Source organism: Leuciscus leuciscus (assembly GCF_965113295.1).
Source record: "Leuciscus leuciscus genome assembly, chromosome: 6".
Classification (NCBI taxonomy): Eukaryota; Metazoa; Chordata; class Actinopteri; order Cypriniformes; family Leuciscidae; genus Leuciscus; species Leuciscus leuciscus.
This window is the reverse complement of record NC_138730.1, coordinates 18,921,406-18,941,078: the sequence shown is the minus strand read 5'-3', so window position 1 is coordinate 18,941,078 and position 19,673 is coordinate 18,921,406. Positions and strand designations below refer to the sequence as shown.

At 37.1% G+C, this 19,673-nt stretch overlaps 1 protein-coding gene across 2 annotated transcripts in view; it reads right to left on the bottom strand.

The window, feature by feature from the left end:
* LOC309501629 (low-density lipoprotein receptor-related protein 8-like) overlaps window positions 1-19,673 on the bottom strand; it is an 86,608-nt gene that overhangs the window by 20,483 nt on the left and 46,452 nt on the right. For both annotated transcript variants that reach the window (XM_082173777.1, XM_082173778.1), the window contains exons 5-8: window positions 9,476-9,868; window positions 5,201-5,323; window positions 4,633-4,755; window positions 431-550 (exon numbers count right to left, since the gene is read on the bottom strand). In XM_082173777.1, the coding sequence (XP_082029903.1) occupies window positions 431-550; window positions 4,633-4,755; window positions 5,201-5,323; window positions 9,476-9,868 (759 nt within the window). The remainder of the gene's footprint in view (window positions 1-430; window positions 551-4,632; window positions 4,756-5,200; window positions 5,324-9,475; window positions 9,869-19,673) is intronic.

Here is a 19,673-nt window from a genome sequence, read left to right as displayed (position 1 = left end):
GTGAATAGACATTTTATACAAATAAATAATAAATAGTTTGTTCTGATATTCATGAGGTCTCGCACACACTGCAGTGACTAGTTTACAACACTGACATTGACCCTGTGGTGAAATAAATTTATGTTTACTGTACCAGCAAATGCTTTCTCACATTAGCTTTGTTTGGATTAAAACTTCAAGTACTTTTGAGTTTGAAAAATTCTGTACATAGTAAACATCAGAACATCTCTTCTCCTGTCTCGGAAAGCAGATTTTTAAATCTTCGTGTGGAAACTTATTTTAAGTGGCGTCAGCACACTGAAACACACATAACTTGGCACTAGCGAGTTGTAATATTTGAAAATTATTAGTGCAACTATTAGTGCAGTAGTCTATTATATCAGCTTTACTTTTACTGTCAAAGTCATCTCATCATTGAGTCAGGTCTGACCTCCACATGTCCTCTTGTCCAGGAGCTTATAGCCAACAGGACACTGGCACTCGTATCCAATGGGACGATCCACACAGATGTGTGAGCAGCCTCCGTTGTTTAGCAAACATTCATTCAAACCTATGAAACAGAGAAGGGATGGGTTAAAATGTAAGTTTGTAAATATAACCCTAAATAAAGTGACATTTTGGACAACACAAATATCAATTTAATGCACAATAAAAAACAAAAACAGATTTCCCTTGTTTTAAAGCATAAAAACCTATCACTTGTAAAAATTAAGTATGCTTAATTGAACTGAATTAGCAATTGTAGTGTACTTAAAAAAAGTATATTTAAAAAAAAACTGTATTATATTAAATAAAACGCTATTTAAGTGTACTTAAAAAGAGTACACTTTTCAATAATATTTCTTAACACTTTTGAAAAGTGCAATTTGTAATAATGTCAAAGTTGAAATGAAAGCTGTCATTCAAAGTACACTTTAAGTGTGTTTTAATAATCTGTCATCATGCTTTTTTACACTCATTTTTATGTGCCGACTAACATACTAAAGCACATGTAAAGTGCTTGACTAATAATTTGAACTGTGTCATTCGATATTACATTTATAGTTACCATATTTTAAATGTACTAAATTGCAACTTCATCATTAGTATTACACATGTGTAATTACAGATTTTAAATACATAACATACAAGTTTCAACAAATGACATCAAAGTATATTTCAGTTTCCCATAAATTCGAGAGTATACTTTTAACATTATTTCAAAGACAAAATAATTATGAATTCACATATAAAGATGTAATTAAATCCTACTTAAGCGGGTAGAAAAACACACTCTAAAGGTCAGTTAGTTGCATTTAATATAAATTTACATTTTAAATGCTTTTTTTATTTAATTGCAATTAACATTCAATTACTGTCAGAGTGTCAGAAAACATAAAATGTAGTTTGCACTCAAGTAAATATTTTTAAAGTATAATATTTTGGTAATAAGTGCCCTTTTTAAAAGTTTGATCAAGTGTACAAGTTCACATGCAAGAGATGATTTACCACATGATGATTTCATTTAATTGAATGCAAAAAATACAAGCCATTTGAAAACAAATTTCACTTGTATGCAGTGTAATGTTAATATACCATGTTATAAAAACAATTTCGTTTTTTTTTTTTTTTTGTAACAGGCATGCTGTTAGTAATAATAACTAGTGCTTAGTATGTGTAGTAATATAACTTAAACACATTTCCATATTGCCAGAAATAATGTTTATATCACTTCAATTTGTTCCACTTGTTTAATACCACTGGGGTTTCATTAGGCTAGTGGAAAACTAGTGCTGACTATAGAAACATGATCAAAAATCAAACATATTATTAGTCATACGTTTTTTTTCTTTCATCCAGCAATCTGTGTGTGAGTGAGAGTGGCAGTATAAAAGTTAATACATCCAGCACAATTACCAGCTTCATGCCTCGTCTACATTCTCAAGGGTCCGTTTTAAAAACACACACGAGTGCGGGTGACTTTACAGAGAGAGCATTAAGACGGCGTTGAAAATTTCAGGCTCTGACTCATCTCATGACTCAGTCTGTGGAAGCTAGTGTTGCAATATTTGCAGTTGAATCCCAGGAACATATTGTGTCTGAGAGCTTGAATGAACATATTGAGTACTCTGTGGACAAAAATTTAATGAGGCAAAATGGAGACGGCTATGTGGGCCAGAAACGAGCAACAATGTGCTTTCGCTTTCTTCAACCAGGTGTTCTCTCTAGCTCTGAGTTCATTAGTAGGTGCTGGCATCCTGACAAAATACATGGAAGTGAACAATTTAGGGCAAGGCAATGTCGCTTGGAGCCAGCCATATGCCAAATGAGCAGCAGAGGCTTCTGGATTAAAGAAGAAGACACAGAGGCCATTAAGACAGAGTTATGAGCTCTTTCTCTGGAGACTGCGATTATTGTGGCACATGGGTGAAGGTGGCATTTATGGGAGGAGGATAAGGGTGCAGGTTTGGAGAGGAGACACACACACACACACATACACACACACACACACACACACACATACACACACACAGACGCGTCTCTAGAACAGCCACAACGGGCCATCATTCCTCTTTGATGCTAATGAATTCTTTGAGAATATGGGAAGCTTTTCTTCTATTCATCAGAGGAAGATGGTGATACATCAGCTCTGCCCCAGATAGTGCTGGGGATATATGAGTGTGAGAATAAATATAAAAAAAAATCCTGTTTTCTCTTCCCTCTTTGAACAGCTGTATAAATTACGAAACACTTTCAACAGTTCTTCAGCAGCATCCTGGGTAACCCATTTGGTTTGGGTTTTTTTTAGCATGTTGCTGTGAAGTTGCAAATAAACAGAATGATCTGCTTATTTTACCTCAATAAACAGAATGATTTGACGTATCATCCCTATGATTAATGATATCCCTATGATAAGTGTGAGCAATAATAAAAGAGATGGTACAGACAGAAGATCAGTTAGAAAGAAAATAAAGACATTTGATATTTGTGGTTTTTAGTCAATGCCTGTTATAAGTTTATAAACTGTTTATAAACAGAAAGCTTAAAAAATTCAATGCAACCTGATGCATTCAGATTTTTAGGTTCTGACAAATATTTGACAAATAGTATAGACAATAATAATAGACAAACTAACCTTACTTTGCTTTTTCGGTTCGAATATGTTTGTTCACTAAATGCCTCATTCAAGTCAAGTCAAGTCAAGTTTATTTGTATAGCGCTTTTCACAATACAGATTGCATCAAAGCAGCTTCACAGTATTAAATCATTCAGCCAATTTAAGGCAACTACAGATTTCTTGTTTAACAAATTTTCACTTGGTAACACAATAAACTGATCTATCATTTGCCATTTACAGTAATGAGCCAAAACATTATTACCATCTGACTAAATTATGTTTAATTAACAAAGTTCGGGAGGAACACGTTCAAATTGCCTAACCAATCAGCAAGAAATGAGGCCTATATATATATACAGAGCCGACTTACCTATGTTCATTGACAGTTTTCTGCATCCTACACTCCTCACACCAGAGATACAGAGGGAGCACTCTGGGTTTGGGCCAAAATACCGAGCTCGGAGCCCTACCCTCGGACAGCATGCCAAATACGCATACCTTTTATTCTGTTTAAATATTTGTAAGTGTGAACTCGTGAATGTACTGTTAGATCTCAGCTTGCTGCCAAAACAGCACGTTAAGAGCCCTGAAGGTGTCCTGTGGTATCTGGGACCAAGTCGATAGCAGCACATCCTTCAAGTCCTGTGGGTTGTGAGGTGGTGCTGCAGTGGATTGAACTTGTTGGTCAGCAGATGCTCAGTTTAACTGAGATCTGAGAATCACCTTGAACTCTTCATCCTGTTCCTCAAACCATTCCTGAACAATGTGTGCAGTGTGTCAGGCTGCATTATCCTGCTGAAAGAGGCCACTTCCACCAGGGAACACCATTGTCATGGAGGTCTGTACCTGGTCTGCAACAATGTTTAGGTAGGTGGCACGTGTCAAATTTACATCCTCATGAATGGCCGGTCCCAGCAGAACATTGCCCAGAGCGTCACACTCCGACGACCGGCTTGTCGTCAGCCCATCACTTCCCCAGGTAAATGGCACACACTCACGTGACCGTCCATGTGATGTAAAAGAAAAAGAGAACCTTCTTCCACTGCTCTAAAATCCAGTTCCAACACTTGCAATCCCGTTGTAGGCACTTTTGGCGCCGGCATAGGCACTCTGATTGGTCTACGGCTATGCATCTTTATACGTAGCAGAGTATGTTGTGATGCACCTTGTTAGGCGATGATCAACACTATCAGCTTCACCTGTGACTGGTCATAATGTTTTGGCTCATCAGTGTATATAGTTTTATAGAACAATTAATATGTGAAGTGAACTATGCAATCATTGTTTCTGAAGGTGGAATCAGCTTACAAAACAAAGATATCTGGGAAAGGTTGTACATACAGTAGCCCTCAACACTTGACACACAAACCTCAAGAACGATTGTAAAACTTAAAAGTGTCTCAAATGTACGATCAAAAGTCAGAGGTTTCAGTATGAACTCAAATATTTGTAATCAAATTCTTCCAAGACCAAATAAACTATCCACATTCATTTTACAGCTCTTTGCTCTGTTTGTCAACAAATAGGTTTCTTACTGCACTCCTTCTTGGGTTCGTCCGACCGATCCTTGCAGTCCTTCACGTTGTCACACACCTTGCTGCCGTCAATGCATTCCCCATTCCTGCAGAGGAACTTCAGAGGTCCTTCACACTTTGTGGCTATAGCATGATGGGGGGAAAAAAGACAGAAGATGCTTACAGAACAGATGGCAGGTGATTTGTTAAGTTGATTTCAATTTTGTTTTGTTTCCTCTAACATAAGCATAAAAACTCAGAAGTCCCCAGTGCACAAATATAGACTGGCGTTTTAACAGACGTGGGTCATTTAGGTGAAGACTCTGCACATCTTTCTGAATAAAAGCCATTTTCAAAAGGATTGGCCAATTTATTTCCACACATGAAAGCTTATTACCGCTTAGACACAGCCCTCTTTGAGCAGGACACGCTTCTGCTATGGGGAGACAGGTCTGCACTCATTAAACTTTGAAGGGTGTCGAATTAAAGGGCGGAACCAATTTGATCTCTGGGAAACATTTCACCCTGCTGAATAAGCAGCACAAAAGATCTGTGGAAAGGACACATACACACACACACCAAGACGTACCATTGACACAGCCAGCCTCATCGCTTTTGTCGAGGCAGTCGTGTATTTTGTTGCACTGTTTGATGCCGTGGATGCAGGATCCGTCTCCGCACTGGAACTCATCAGGTCGGCATGTGAGCAGAGCTGCAGATGAGCACAAACATCAGCCAAACCCTGACACATAGACTCCAAACAGACCGTGATGGGGTTTTATCTTTACGGAACATGCTTTGGAGCTTCATAATTGGTAAAACCCTTATGAATACAAATGTAGTCTGTGACTCAGTAAAAAAAAAATTATAAACATTTTATATACACATCCAACCCATTTTTTATTCGATCACTTAAAGTCACTTGTGCATTTAAGATCACTTAAATGCATGTCACTAGCATAGTCACACTACTCCCTCTGAAAACCTCCAGAATCACCCTTTAAAGTCTTTTCACAAAATACTGATATAGTTCACTCATTCTTACACATCTACAGTGGTCTATCAGTCAGCATATATGTGTGTGTGATTCAGGTACAGGGACAACATTTTCCCTCAAGGATAGTAATACCAGAATCTTGTGGTTACATTTTTGGACCCCATGAGGAAAACAACTTATAAATCATACTAAATATATATATATTTTTTGAATATGTAAGAATACAGAAAGTTTTCTGAGATAGGTTGTGTTTAAGAGTGGGTTTAAAGGGGACCTATTATGCCATTTTCACAAGATGTAATATAAGTCTGTCCCCAGAATGTGTCTGTGTGTGTCCCCCCTATTTGGGGGTGAGCAATATATATATTTTTTTTGGTGTGTGTGTGTGTCCCTTTAAATGCAAGTGAGCTGCTGCTCCCGGCCCCCTTTCCAGAAGAGGGCGGAGCCTTTACAGCTTGTGCTTTGGCCACAACAAAACTGCAGAATCTCACGCAGCCAAAATGCCGGAAAGTGACGGCCTTGTATGTTCGAACAGGAGTCAACACTGGTTGAGAGACTCAGGAAGAAGTTACAACTTTTAACTGAAACTGAACGTTTCAGAATGGCTAGTGGATAAATGTATGTACTATGTAGTTGTTGTGGAGTTATGATGATTCAACTCAACGACTCCTAGTACCATCATGTTAATCTAAAAATCTTTCAGAAACAACTTTTGTGACCCTCGTTTGTGAAGCAGCCCAGCGTAAAATGATTTGCGCAAATATATAACACTTCAATGACTTTCTTCAACACATTTCCTTCATAAATGAAATTCAACCACAGTGATCAATCCTTAGTGGCTGAGATGCCGGGAGTCTATGGAGACGTTGGTACATCCAATAACATTTCTAATGTTTTTGGCGCAGACATTGTATATCTGAAGCTGCTACAGGGAGGAAACAGAAATGGCGGACTGCTGCGGCTCACTCAGGGCGGGATATATGCTAAAGGGGCAGATCGTCACCAGTCATGGGCGGAGCTTACGTAAGAAAAGGGGGAAATCTGGAACCGCTTGTTCAGAGAGACTGGTCATGATTTATGAGGATTATAAATAAAGGAGTGGGTGGATTTTTACCATTATTGGCTGATTTCCACACACACTGTGGACACACATTTATACTTATAAAAGTGAATTTTGCCCAGCCCTATTAAGGTTAAGGAATATAACATACAGCTTGTACAGTATTAAAATCATTATGTCTATGGAAAGTCCCCATAAAACATGGAAACCCAATGTGTGTGTGTGTGTGTGTGTGTGTGTACACATTTATACAAAGCCCAAACACACAGGCACAACACTCCACAGAACATTTTCAATAGGCAACATGAAGCTGTTTGCAGTAAGATTTGAGACAAATCCGACCTGATTTAAAAGTTTGCGTGGTGGGCATGACAGTTTAAAGGCACTTTCAAAGTCCAAGAAAATCTTTAAAAACATAATCTAATACTAAAGTGTTCCTCTTTAGTGAGTGTTTCTGGTGAGCTGCTTTTGAATTACAGAGGCTTAATTATGCAAACACATCTGAGTACACAAACCATATTGCCCATTATGAAGTTCAAAGTAAAACCCCCTGAAACTCTGCATAAGAACAAGGGATTAATGTGATTATAGAGCAGTCTGTGGTAGATGTACCCTCCCTATGTTTCAAGGGCTTTAAGATGCTCAAGGACATGCGCTCAAGTTGCCTAGCAACCTCTGCTTGCCCGTTTTCCCTCCGGCCTGGGCAAAGTGACATCGTAATTGACCTGGACGTTACCTGACAGTGGGAATGAAGAAAGAGGAAGCATGTTTAAAACAAGCACTCTGTGAACTTATCCGGCCCATGAAGTCAACCTCAGAGAACGAGAATGCATCGTAATTAAAATCAGGCCCTCTCATGGGCACCTTGTCTCTCTCCCATGACTCCTGGGATCTTGTTGTTTACCAAAGACGCTCTTCTGCTATGTCAGATAACAAACACCTTGAGGAAGCTCCATTCTGTCAGAGTTGCCTGGGGAACGAGCACGACAGCGGAGATGTGACATTTGAATTTTCCAAGCTTTGAGGGAATGATGTGATGCGGAGATGATGTGACAGAATTTTGACAAATCTGATTTCTGATGCACATCAAAGTCATTGCTGGTATATATGAAATTAAATTGTGAACCATCTTGTGCGATACCATAACTAGGGCCAGGCGGTAGAAATGCATTAGTTTAGAAAATGAAACGGCTTCAGATATGTGACTTGTCCAACCAAATTAATAATGTAACACTTGTTTGAGTTTTGAAAATTAATGTGATGCAGCTGTTTCTGTACTGATGCCATACTTCATTTGCTATGAATAATCACAACCTTTTGGTTTGTGGACATCAAATCAGTAGACATAAAATCCAAAGAAAAACTAAAATATCCAAAAGAAAAAACAAAACAATTATTTGGTTTATCAAAAAATGTGAATGACTACATGGTTATGTAACATATGTTTGTCAAAAAACTTTGTTTTATATACTGTTTCCGTGTTATTCAAATCACTGTGGTTTATGAGATTTTGGTTTTTGATTTCTATAAAGGTTACTACAAAGGAACAGGTTTATATCAAAGATCTAAAACAAGTTAGTCAACTTTAGTGATAACCAAGCAAATATTTAATGATCATAATATCTGATATCTCGGTAGAACTAATAAAACTGAATTATTAATAAAAAAAAAAAAAAAAAATTGAATTTAGTGAACAAACTTAAAGGGTTATTTCAAGGGCTATCCTTCTAAACCCCTAAAACTTATTTAATCTTCAACACACTAAGATATTTAGAAAACCATATGAATCAAGTGGTTTAATCCAAGCCTTCTAAAGAGAGTATTATTGAGTATACAATTATTTTGTATGATGAACAGATTTAATTTATGGTAAATATAAGCTCAATCACGCTTGCCTGATGCGTGAGAATCTTAGGTTTTTCAAATATCCCTCTATTTGATTAAATTATTACATTTTCTTTACACAAACTGTGTAATATCAAAGGCAGTGTACTATACATGCCTTCACTGTAGCTGTATGTCAAATCCTTTTTTACGCATTATGATGTGGCACAAAATGAAATGCTGTATAGGTTGTGCTGGGTAGTTGCTACATCCATGAGCATCACCCTTGTGCAGCAGTTAACCTCAGGATGTTGCAGGGGGCTTTCTATGTGTTAAGTGCACTGTAAAATCAGAAACATAGCGTACTCTACATGAATGCACAAACACTTGGCTAATATACTGCAAATGTGCATGAAAATGTGTGTCCTGCCTGTCTCCCCACCAAATGCTTTGACTCACGTGGCAATAATGGCTTCCACAATAAGAATTGTCATTGTGTGGGTGGAATTGCTAATAAATGTCAGGCAGTCAGAAAAATTATCTACTGTGAACTATCGCTTTTCCATCTTTGGCGAAACCTCACACTATCTGAGGGAATTTAATTCCCATCGGAGCATGTCAGTGCGACGTGCCCTTCAGAAACATTGTTGGGGTCGTGTGACTCGTGTGGATTCTTCCATAAATGTGGTGGTGATGCCCGAGCACCTTTATGCACACTGGGAGTGTTTGTTTTTTGTATATCAATGCTGCATCCAACAAGTTCAGTAGGTGAAAAATGAGTCTGAGGGAAAGATGCACATCTATGTCAAAAAGGGTTGAATGAATGGTTGAATGAACCAATTCCCTAAAGTAAACCAATCAAATTTGCTGAAATGAATCCCAACTAAAACACAAGTTGACATTAAAAAAATGATAGTCAAATTAAGGGAGCCACTTAGTTGTACAGTGAGATCCTACAGGAAGAAGTGATGGTGCACACTCACGGCAGTCCACCTCATCCGACTTGTCCTTGCAGTCAGGGTCCCTGTCGCACCTCCAGGTCAGTCTCAAGCACTCCCCACTGCCGCAACGAAATTCTCCAGCACTGCATTGCAGTCTCCGGGCGGGTGGAGGAGCCGGTCGACCGGACCCGCCCCCGCATCGCACCGCCCACTCATCAGAACCGTCAGAGCAGTCGGGGTCTCCGTCGCAGGTCCAAGGCTGAGGCACACACTCGGAGCTGTTGCAGCGAAACTCGTGCGGCCCACAGGTGGGTGGAGAGCACTTCTCCTCATCGCTGCCGTCTCCACAGTCGTCATCGCCGTCACACACATAGACCGGTGCTAAACATTTACGGTTACGACACTGGAACTCCCCCCCTGAGCAGGACCTGGCGTCTGGGGACAGGAAAACAGAAATGAAAAGATATATCAATGAAGATGAAGAATATAGATGGTATAGATGAAGAAATATAAAGGAAAAGACCGTCCGACTGACATGACTGACATCAACCACAAGTTCTGCTTAGTGGTAGCTCATTCAAAGTGTGCAAAATTGTTTATTTCATTCAGATGAAAGCACAGAGGACATTTTTACACTCGCCATCCAACTCGTAACATTTTAAGTGTTTTTACAAAACACACTGAAACTGAGTTATTAATGGTACTATAAGAATTTAATATTTAAAATCCTCTTCGTCCCGTGTGAGACAAAGGCAAAGTTTGGGGTCGTGAGATTTTGATATTTTAAATAAATTAATACTTTTATTCAGCAAGGATGCATTAAATTGATCAAAAGTGACAGTAAAGACATGTATAATGTTACAAAAGATTTCTATTTCAAATAACTGTTGTTCTTTTGAACTTTCTATTCATCCAACAATCCTGAAAAATGTATCACAGTTTCCACAGAAATATTAAGCAGCACAACTGTTTTCAACATTGATTATAATAAGAAATGTTTCTTGAGAAGCGAATCATCATAATAGAATGATTTCTGAAGGATCATGTGACACTGAAGACTGGAATAAGATGCTGAAAATTCAGGTTTGCATTACAGAAATAAATTTCAAAAAAATATTAATTTCAAAAAATATTCAAATATATTCAAATTGTAAAAACATTTCACAAAATTACAGTTTTTACAGATTTTTTAATGCACCCTTCAGCATAAGAGACTTCTTTCAAAAACATTAAAAAAAATCTTTCAATGATTTTTAACCAACCCCAAACTTTAGAGTTAATTTAGTTAATTTAGAGTTAGTTTGAGTTCATTCTAAACGTACTTTGACAGGACCTCACTAGAAAGTAAAATAACATTTAAAAAAATCAATACTATATAATAAATTCAAAACTACAAATACAAAAGACAAACAGGGTGAACAGTAACACTGGATGAAAATATAGCAGTAACTGTATGTTAGAAGAAAGTATATTTCATATTAAATTTTTTTAATTAAATTAACTTCACTTGTACTGTAAGATGTTTTTATCATCCCACCCACATTTTTTGCTTCTAACAGGTTTAGAGACTTTCCAACAGCACACATTTATCCTGTGTCTGTGGAGCAGACAGATAGCAGCTGAAGTGAGAGGGGGCGGGGAAGTAAAGCACAGGGGGCTCACAGAATGTTACCCGCTAGGAATGAGAGGGGCAAGGGAAACACAGAGTCTGAGCACACGTCAGATATCTACAGAAGCAGGGGGGCACATCTCAATATTTGCCAGGATCTGCTCAAACTCAAAGCAAACATAGTCACAATTCATTTACAGATTTGTTCATTATATAGTGGACTCACATATTGTGCCTGTTAAATTTAAAGAGAGGGCCTATTATGCTTTTTGACATTTTCAACCTACTTTAGTGTGTAATGTTGCTGTTTTTTTTTAAAGATGAAAATGGTCTGCAAAGTTACAAAGCTCAAAGTCACTCCAAAGGGAGTTATTCTGTATATCAGCAACAGTTTCTGAACACCCTGAAACGCCTCCATTGTAGTCTTACACGGTTATGGTACGAGGCGTGACATTTTCGAAACATGCTCAAAGCCATTGCCCAATCACTCACTACTCACTGGCCCAGCCGACCAATCAGAGCACAATGTGCTTTCTGGAAGGAGGGGCTTCATAGAGGCAGGAACTAAACAGAGCGTTACTGACAGACAGGGAAGAGAGGTGCTGAAACAATGTCATGTTGTTGAACATTCAAACATGAAAATCTTTTCTAGTAGACGCAATGACAAAATCAAGACTTTGTAAAAGGGCATAATATGGCATCTTTAAATGGATATTTCACCCCCAAAATTAAAGTTCTTTCATCGTTTACTCACTCTCATGTCAGTTTTTTTTTCTTTTCTTTTTTTGCATAAAATGAAAGTCAGTGGAGTCCAAAACAACATTGGGCCCCATTTACTTTTATTGTACTAGACGAAAAAAACACTGAGATACTTTTCAAATAATTTTCTTTTGTGTTCCACAGAAGAAAGCAAGTCAAACAGGTTTGGATCAACACGAGGGTGAGTAAATGATGACAAATTTACATTTTGGGGTGAACTATCCATTTAAATTGAAATTAAAAGAATTCAAATAGAGATCAGTAGAGATGTGTTTTTTTTTAATAAAGGGGTCTTAAGAGATCACATGAAGACAGAGTGAACGACCTGCAGATCAAAGGCAAGATTTTAATGGGATATCTGGGAAACCGGTTTGATGGTAGCGATAAGTGGAACACATAGGGAGCATAATAGGGAGGGAGACATGAAATTAGGAAAGACAAGGAACAACGGTTACCGAACGGTTGCAGGCATTTTGCTTGTAGTTAGTGTGGTCATTTTCACCAAAAAGAAAAATCCATTTTAACAAATATCAGCTTAATCGACAGATTGTTTTATAATAGTTAGAGGTGTTTACTAAGGTAAGCATCAACTACTATAGCTCATACTTATAGGTAGGGCTGTACTGTCCCAGTCGATTAGTCGATTAATTGGTCGATACGTTCTGGTTCGACCAAAATTCTGATTGGTCGATTTTTGGCCGCGTTCATTTCATCAGTTTTGCCGCGTTTGTTTCATCAGTTTTGCCGCGCTGAGGCGCGCTCATTTCATCAGGTGGAAAGCACTAACTGCTAATGGGGGTGTTTTCAGAGTACCCTTGTTTCACTGTAACAGTCTGTCTTCAGAACACCCCCCTTGTTTTCACCTTTTTTGGATTAGCCCAACCCAAGAGAGAGCGATAACTATAGAAGGTTTGATGCTGAATATTATTTATTTAATTGTGAGAGCGTTTAATAGTCAGGCCTCTTCTAACATGTCAACAACAAAGAAATCGACAGTGTGGCAGCATTTTGTTAAAACTGATAACAGGAAAAAGGTCGAATGCAAAGTTTGCAAGCAACAGTTTTCCACAGCTCGACGACAAACATGACATATCATCTAAAAGTGGTAAGCTCACTTGTCTGCGTTAGCTTGCCCTGTCTGTTTTGAGTAGGCTATATGAACATATCAGAATTTGCATATTTCAATGTTTTAGTGTGATAACCTAACTTTTTTATTTTTTATTTGGAGCCTAATGCGCAATTGCGCTGTGCTGTTGGTTGTGTTAGTTTTGAGCCTAGGATGCTTTATTTTTCAGTTATGCACTTTATTTCGTTTCTGCTCTTGATCTGGTTTGTTTAATAAATATTCTTTTTTTTTATTAAAGTGGACGTGCCTTTTGTGTTTATTGAGTAAAAGCTTTAAGTTAATAGTCTATTCGTGTCTCAGCTGCGAAGCTGAGCTCATGTTCAGCCTCGCTCGGTGCGAGGACATGCACGGTGAAATGATGTGTCTGACAGTTATAACTTATTATTATAACATATGACAAAAATAATTGTCTAAATTATGTTGCATATTCCTCAACAGTTCTTGTGATGATATCACTAGTTGACAACATAGTACTATTTTCGGAAATCATAAGCTATTATATTGCGTTTTTTTTTTGTTTTGTTTTTTTACCGTCATTTTTAGTCGATTTTAGTCGATTCTTAGTCGAAAATTTCAGGACTTCAGTCGACCAAGATTTTCTTTGGTTGAGTACAGCCCTACTTATAGGTTTACAGATTTAAACATTATCTCTATTATTTGTCTATGCAATCCAACTAATAATTTTTCTATAGACTCCAACTGTATGTATCCTATCTCCCAGTATTTTATTTAATGTATGTACAAGAGATTTGTGAATCATGTGAGCAGCTCCAGTATAAAGGCCTCTGGCTTGAGATTAGCCTAGATTAAGTGCAGATTAATGTGTGGGAACAGGCAATTATCATCACTGTGCTAAAAACTCCCTCCATTTAGATGATTCATTTATTCCAGTCAGGAAGCAAAATCCCTACAGCTCTTGGACATAATAGTATAACAAACAGTGATATATACTCCTCATGGTCTGACACTGTTTCAGATTAGAATTTGTATCTTCACAGGGTATTCTGGACCGCCATCTTAAGTGAGTCAATTAGTAGCTGCAATAGTCAGTTAAATATACAAGTAATCTATGTAATAAACATGTTTTAATTATATTTATTACATATATAATGTTTTTTTTTTGTATATGTATATTATGATTTTGATATGATACATTTTAAAGTAAAGTAAATTACAATATTTATGTTATATCATAATCTGCGTGACCCCGTCGTTGCCTTTCTTTGATAACGGTGTATGGAGTTCTAAATGAGCGATTATTGTCAGCGAAGTCCACTTCAACAGATATCCCGTGCTCAGGGAGTAGGGACTCGGGAGCAGTGAACACTGCGCAGGGTTGCTGTCAATTGGAAAACACCTTAGTAGAGAGCTTCGTGAACTGAACTGGGTGTGTCAGAAAAGAGAGACATACAAAAAGTGCGGAGCGGTGGTCCTAGGGACCAGGATCGAAAACAACTGATGTTCACTACAGGGAGCGATCCATTCCAGACTGACGTCAGATCTAAATGCAATTATGCAGTGAACTGTGGAGGATTACTGCCCTCCTGAAGCAAACCTTTTGTCATAGAGGATGAAGATTCTATCGTGGGGGACAGCCTACACATAAAGGCAGGTGTACATAGTGCTTATGCTCACCAAGGCTGCATTCATTTTATTTTATTTTAAAAAACGGTAATATTATAAAATATTATTACAATTTAAAATACATTTTCTTTGAATTTTAAAATGCTTTTCAAAATAGTGTACTGTATATAATGTAATTTATTCCTGTAATGCAAAGCTGAATTTTCAGCATCATTACTCCAGTCTTCAGTGTCACATGATCCTTCAGAAATCATTCTAATATGATGATTTGCTGCTCAAGAAACATTTCTTATTATCATCATCAATATTGTTGATAATAATAAGAAATGGAAGGAAATCAAATGATTATTTGATCAATAGAAAGTTCAAAAGAAATGAACTTATTTGAAAATAAAACTGAATGTATCTTTACTAATTTAATGTATCTTTACTGAATAAAATAAAAATAAAAAAACAATCTGACCCCAAAAATAAAAATATTATTAAAATATAAGGTTATAAAAAAATATTTTCTTATATTTTCTTATATTATAATTCATTATAATTATGACTAATTCACAATAAATTAAGGAGCTATTTCTATCTGACCCATGACATAAAAATTACTTTAATTGGAGTAACCATTGGAGTAACAATAATATTAAAATAAAATAGGAAGAGAAAAAAAATCGATTAAAAAAATGAAGCACATTTTTAGGTTACCTAACAAAAAGTGACCTCAGGAAGGAAAGTTATTCCAGAACTGAACCAAATTATTACATTTTCTTTTGAATGACCTGCGCCAATGAATTTTGAACAATACGACCAAGAATAATAGAGTCAGATTTGACATATTGACCAAAAAAATTCGTAGTATACTATTTAGCGTAAAAAGGCAAGGGAAAATGAATGAATATGCTTGGCAGGGTTTTGGAATCTGAGTAAATGATCGGTCTGCATTGATTTTTCTATAGCTTTGAGCTTGAACCCAGTCAGCAGTGCCTCTAAGGAGACCCGGGAGTGGTGAATGTTGGAGCGGAGCCAGTTTGACCCAGTTCCCTGGAAACTACACTGCCGTGCCTGTGATGATGAGGGGTTCTGATTAGTGGAGGTGAAGCTGTGGGCCGTGTCCAGCCTGAGGGGAGAGAGAGGTATGGTGGACCAATCCACCCACATTAGTGTCTAATAGTGCCCACTGAAAGAACACAGAATTCACCACAGTGAATCTTTTTTGTGGGTTTTTATATATATATTTATACAAGTATATATTTAAACCAGAAGATGGACAAACGTTTATGCTCTTGGGCACAAGTGTACTCAAAAGTGGGGCCAACAATATTTCAGTAATTCCATGCAACTGTCAGACACAAAATCCTTTAGTCTTCAACAAGACAACATTTTAAGAAGGTATTGCAGATTATTGCCAGTGGGAAAATATATATCTTATCTATCTATCGATCTATCTATCGATCGATCTATCTATCGATCTATCTATCGATCTATCTATACAATATATATATACACTCACCTAAAGGATTATTAGGAACACCTGTTCAATTTCTCATTAATGCAATTATCTAATCAACCAATCACATGGCAGTTGCTTCAATGCATTTAGGGGTGTGGTCCTGGTCAAGACAATCTCCTGAACTCCAAACTGAATGTCAGAATGGGAAAGAAAGGTGATTTAAGCAATTTTGAGCGTGACATGGTTGTTGGTGCCAGACGGGCCGGTCTGAGTATTTCACAATCTGGGCCGGGTTTCCCGATAACGATGTATCTTTGCTCTTAAGAGCGCTCTCTACGTGCAAGGTTACGAACCTTGCGTGGCAGCAATTCCACGAGCGTTTCCCAAAAATGCACTTAACATGAACGCGCGAGAACGCGTTTTACGTGCTACTTAAGAGTCGCTGTCCATTCGCGAAGTGCTGAAATATAACCTTATATGGAATCGTATTCTGAACGTTTAGCCTTAATTATTAGATTTAACCTAATAATCGTCATCTGTGGATTAGCAATCAAGACAAGTCTAAAGTCTGCATTCAGGCGGAGATAGCCTACTGACAGAATGCAAACAAGAAAAGATACCTTTCAAAAAAGATGAAATTAATGTAGGCCAAATTTTAGAGGAGATAGAGCGAAATAAAGATGTTATTTTTAACAGATTTAAAGGACACCATACAAATAAGGAAAAACAAAACATCTGGGTGGACATTGCAAACTAACTGCAACCCGGGGTGTTCAAAGATCAGGGAAGGTGGTCTGCAAGAAATGCCCAATACATGGCTGGTTTTCGTGCAAGTCATTGACAGATTTTTTTTTTTTTATTCATCCATATTTTGCCCAGTCTTTGAAGCATATATCCCACATTACTTCGTTCTTTTATGATTTTTTTTTTTATTCATTTAATTTAGATGTGTATTTTTTTCTTCCCTTTTTTATTATTTAATTTATACATTCATTTAAACAAAAAACAAGTACAATAAAGTGTACAATAAAAAAGTACAATTGTTATGTGGATGTGTGGAGATGAACCCAATTGCAGACAGTAGTCACAGCAACACAGTTTATTGTACAAATAACAGGAAAAACAAAGCCCACGAGGGGGCAAAACAAGACAAGACAGGATTACAGGTAACTAAACTAGACTATGACTGACAAACTAGACTATAACAGAAACAGGATCAAACTACTACTTAGACAAGACTCTCAACAGACTTTCTCACGGACAGATCTCACATTGATTAACAATGAACCGGCCCAGGACAGCAAACACAAGGGGATAAAATAGGGAGCAACTAATGAAGAACACAGGTGAAAGCAACAAACTAATCAGGAACACAGGTGAAACAAAGATGACTAAACAAGGGTAACAAGGGGGCGGGGTAACGAGAGACAACGCAAGCACATGGCCAAACAAATGGCCATGTGCTGCACATGAAACATGGGCCTGTCATGATCCTGCCTCAAGACCAGGGAAAATCAGAGACAAGAAGGCAGAATCATGACAACAATAAAAACCTTATATTTGTAATCACTTTGTAATCTGTTAAATCTAGATAAAAGTGTAATCTGCCGTTTGTCCTGCAGGTGACCTCATAACTCTGTCTTCTTACGATGCACTTGGGGATTTACGATTACTCCAGAGCACTCGTAGATCTACGATGATTTTTAAGTTCTACTTAAGTTACGATGCTTTTGGGAAACAGACCGTAATATTAAGATCAGTCGTACGATCGTTTTTACGAACTACTTCGGCTTACGATGCTTTTGGGAAACGCAGCCCTGTACCGCACAATGCATTGCACTTGACCTTCCATTTCCAGTGTGATGAATAAACCACAAAATGTACCATCACCTGTTTTTTTCTTGTTTCTAACTCATTTGATTTGACTGTCAAAATGAAAGACATTTTTATACTAAACTGGATTTGAAATGCAAAATATATATATTTTTAACTACAATTGGATGTCACTCACAGAATTAAACATGCATGTAAAAAGGTATTGTGTAAGATGTAATATGGTTATGTGACAATAATATAGCATATTAGTGTTAGAAATGTTTATTGTTGCATATTATTTTTAATAATACACTACCATTCAAAATGTTGGGGTCTGTAATATTTTTTTTAAATAAGTTAATATTTTAATAATTATTAGTAATTAATTACTAGTAATTATAAATACTTAATTAGGCTACTATTCATTAGTAATTAATAGTTGCTGACTTTTGTTCAGTAAGGATGCTTTAAATCATCATATCAGAATGATTTCTGAAGGATCATGTGACTGAAGACTGGAGTAATGATGCTGAAAATTCAGCTTTACCATCACAGGAATAAAATAAAATTATTACACTTTTATTGTATTTTGTATTTATGAAATAAATGCAGCTTTAGTGAGCATAAAGGACTTATTTTACCTATCCCAAACGTTTGAACAATAGTGTATAGTAAGCAGTGTACACTGCACAGTATGCACTGAGTATTATGCTAGTACTCTGAACATACCCTAAGATATCTTTTTGTGTCTTGAACGGCTAATCGATCAGGTAAAAGAGCTGAACTGTGACAATGTCAGTAAACAGTCATTTATTGCACACTAGATCTGACTAGATCTGATGCTGAGAGGGTTGTTGCATGTGATTTTACATGATGAGCAATTTGAGCGTCTAGAGGGGCTGATAATCAAACCTGCTCAGGAGAATCATGCATTATTCAATACATGAAAGACTCAATTAACCAAACGCCAAAAAGAGATTGACTTTAATAAGTTACCCACTGCTTGCTAACGCTGGTGATAAGGAAGGATCTGAGGAGGACGGGAAGCATGGTACCAGCATAGTGTGTTTTTGATAAATGACTGGCAAGGAGTGTATTTCTGTTACAGTGCATGTAAATCTAATTTATGTACAGCCAGGGATATGATGGATACTGAATGATGACAAAAGAGTTACGATCAGAAATAAGTCAGAGAACTGCAGTTTAGCACCTCCTACACAATGTGTGTGTGACGCATAACATACCATAATGTACAGAGCTGTTCAGTTTGCAGTCTGAAAAGCCAGAAGACAATTAACATTCAAACCATAGGTTCCTTTCTAATCTTATATTAGATATGCTATTGTGTTAGTAATTTGTTTAATTAATAGATAATTGGCCAATTTAGTGGTTCTATTTAGGGTCGAGTAACATTGGAGTTTATTTTAGAGGTAAAAACGTGCTTTTAGTGATTCATCATGAGTGTCTTTTAGATTTGTGTCGATTTCTTTAATAACAGTTTTGCGGTTGTAGCTGTAGTCAGTGGTGAGTTGAGCTCATGGTCGAGTTGAAGAGCGAGTGTGTTTAGAGGATGAGATTCTGCTGAGGTTTCATTGGCGAGGAGGGATTTATATTGGACTGAATCTGGATCGGACTGATGGAGTTGATGCCAGAACTGAACACATCTCTTCTGGATCTCAATGTTCAGCGGGTACAAGCTTAATTCAGCCCTGCAACCGTAGTTTGACGTGCTTCTGTGAACCCCTAAAATGTTTTTGTTACGATTTCCCAATCGTAGTTTTTCTACTGAAGTTTTATCCCAATATTTTTAATTTAGTACTGGTCCCCAAATTTCACAATCATATAAAAGAATTGGTTTTATTATTGAATTTAATTATATAATTTTATCCATGTTTTAATG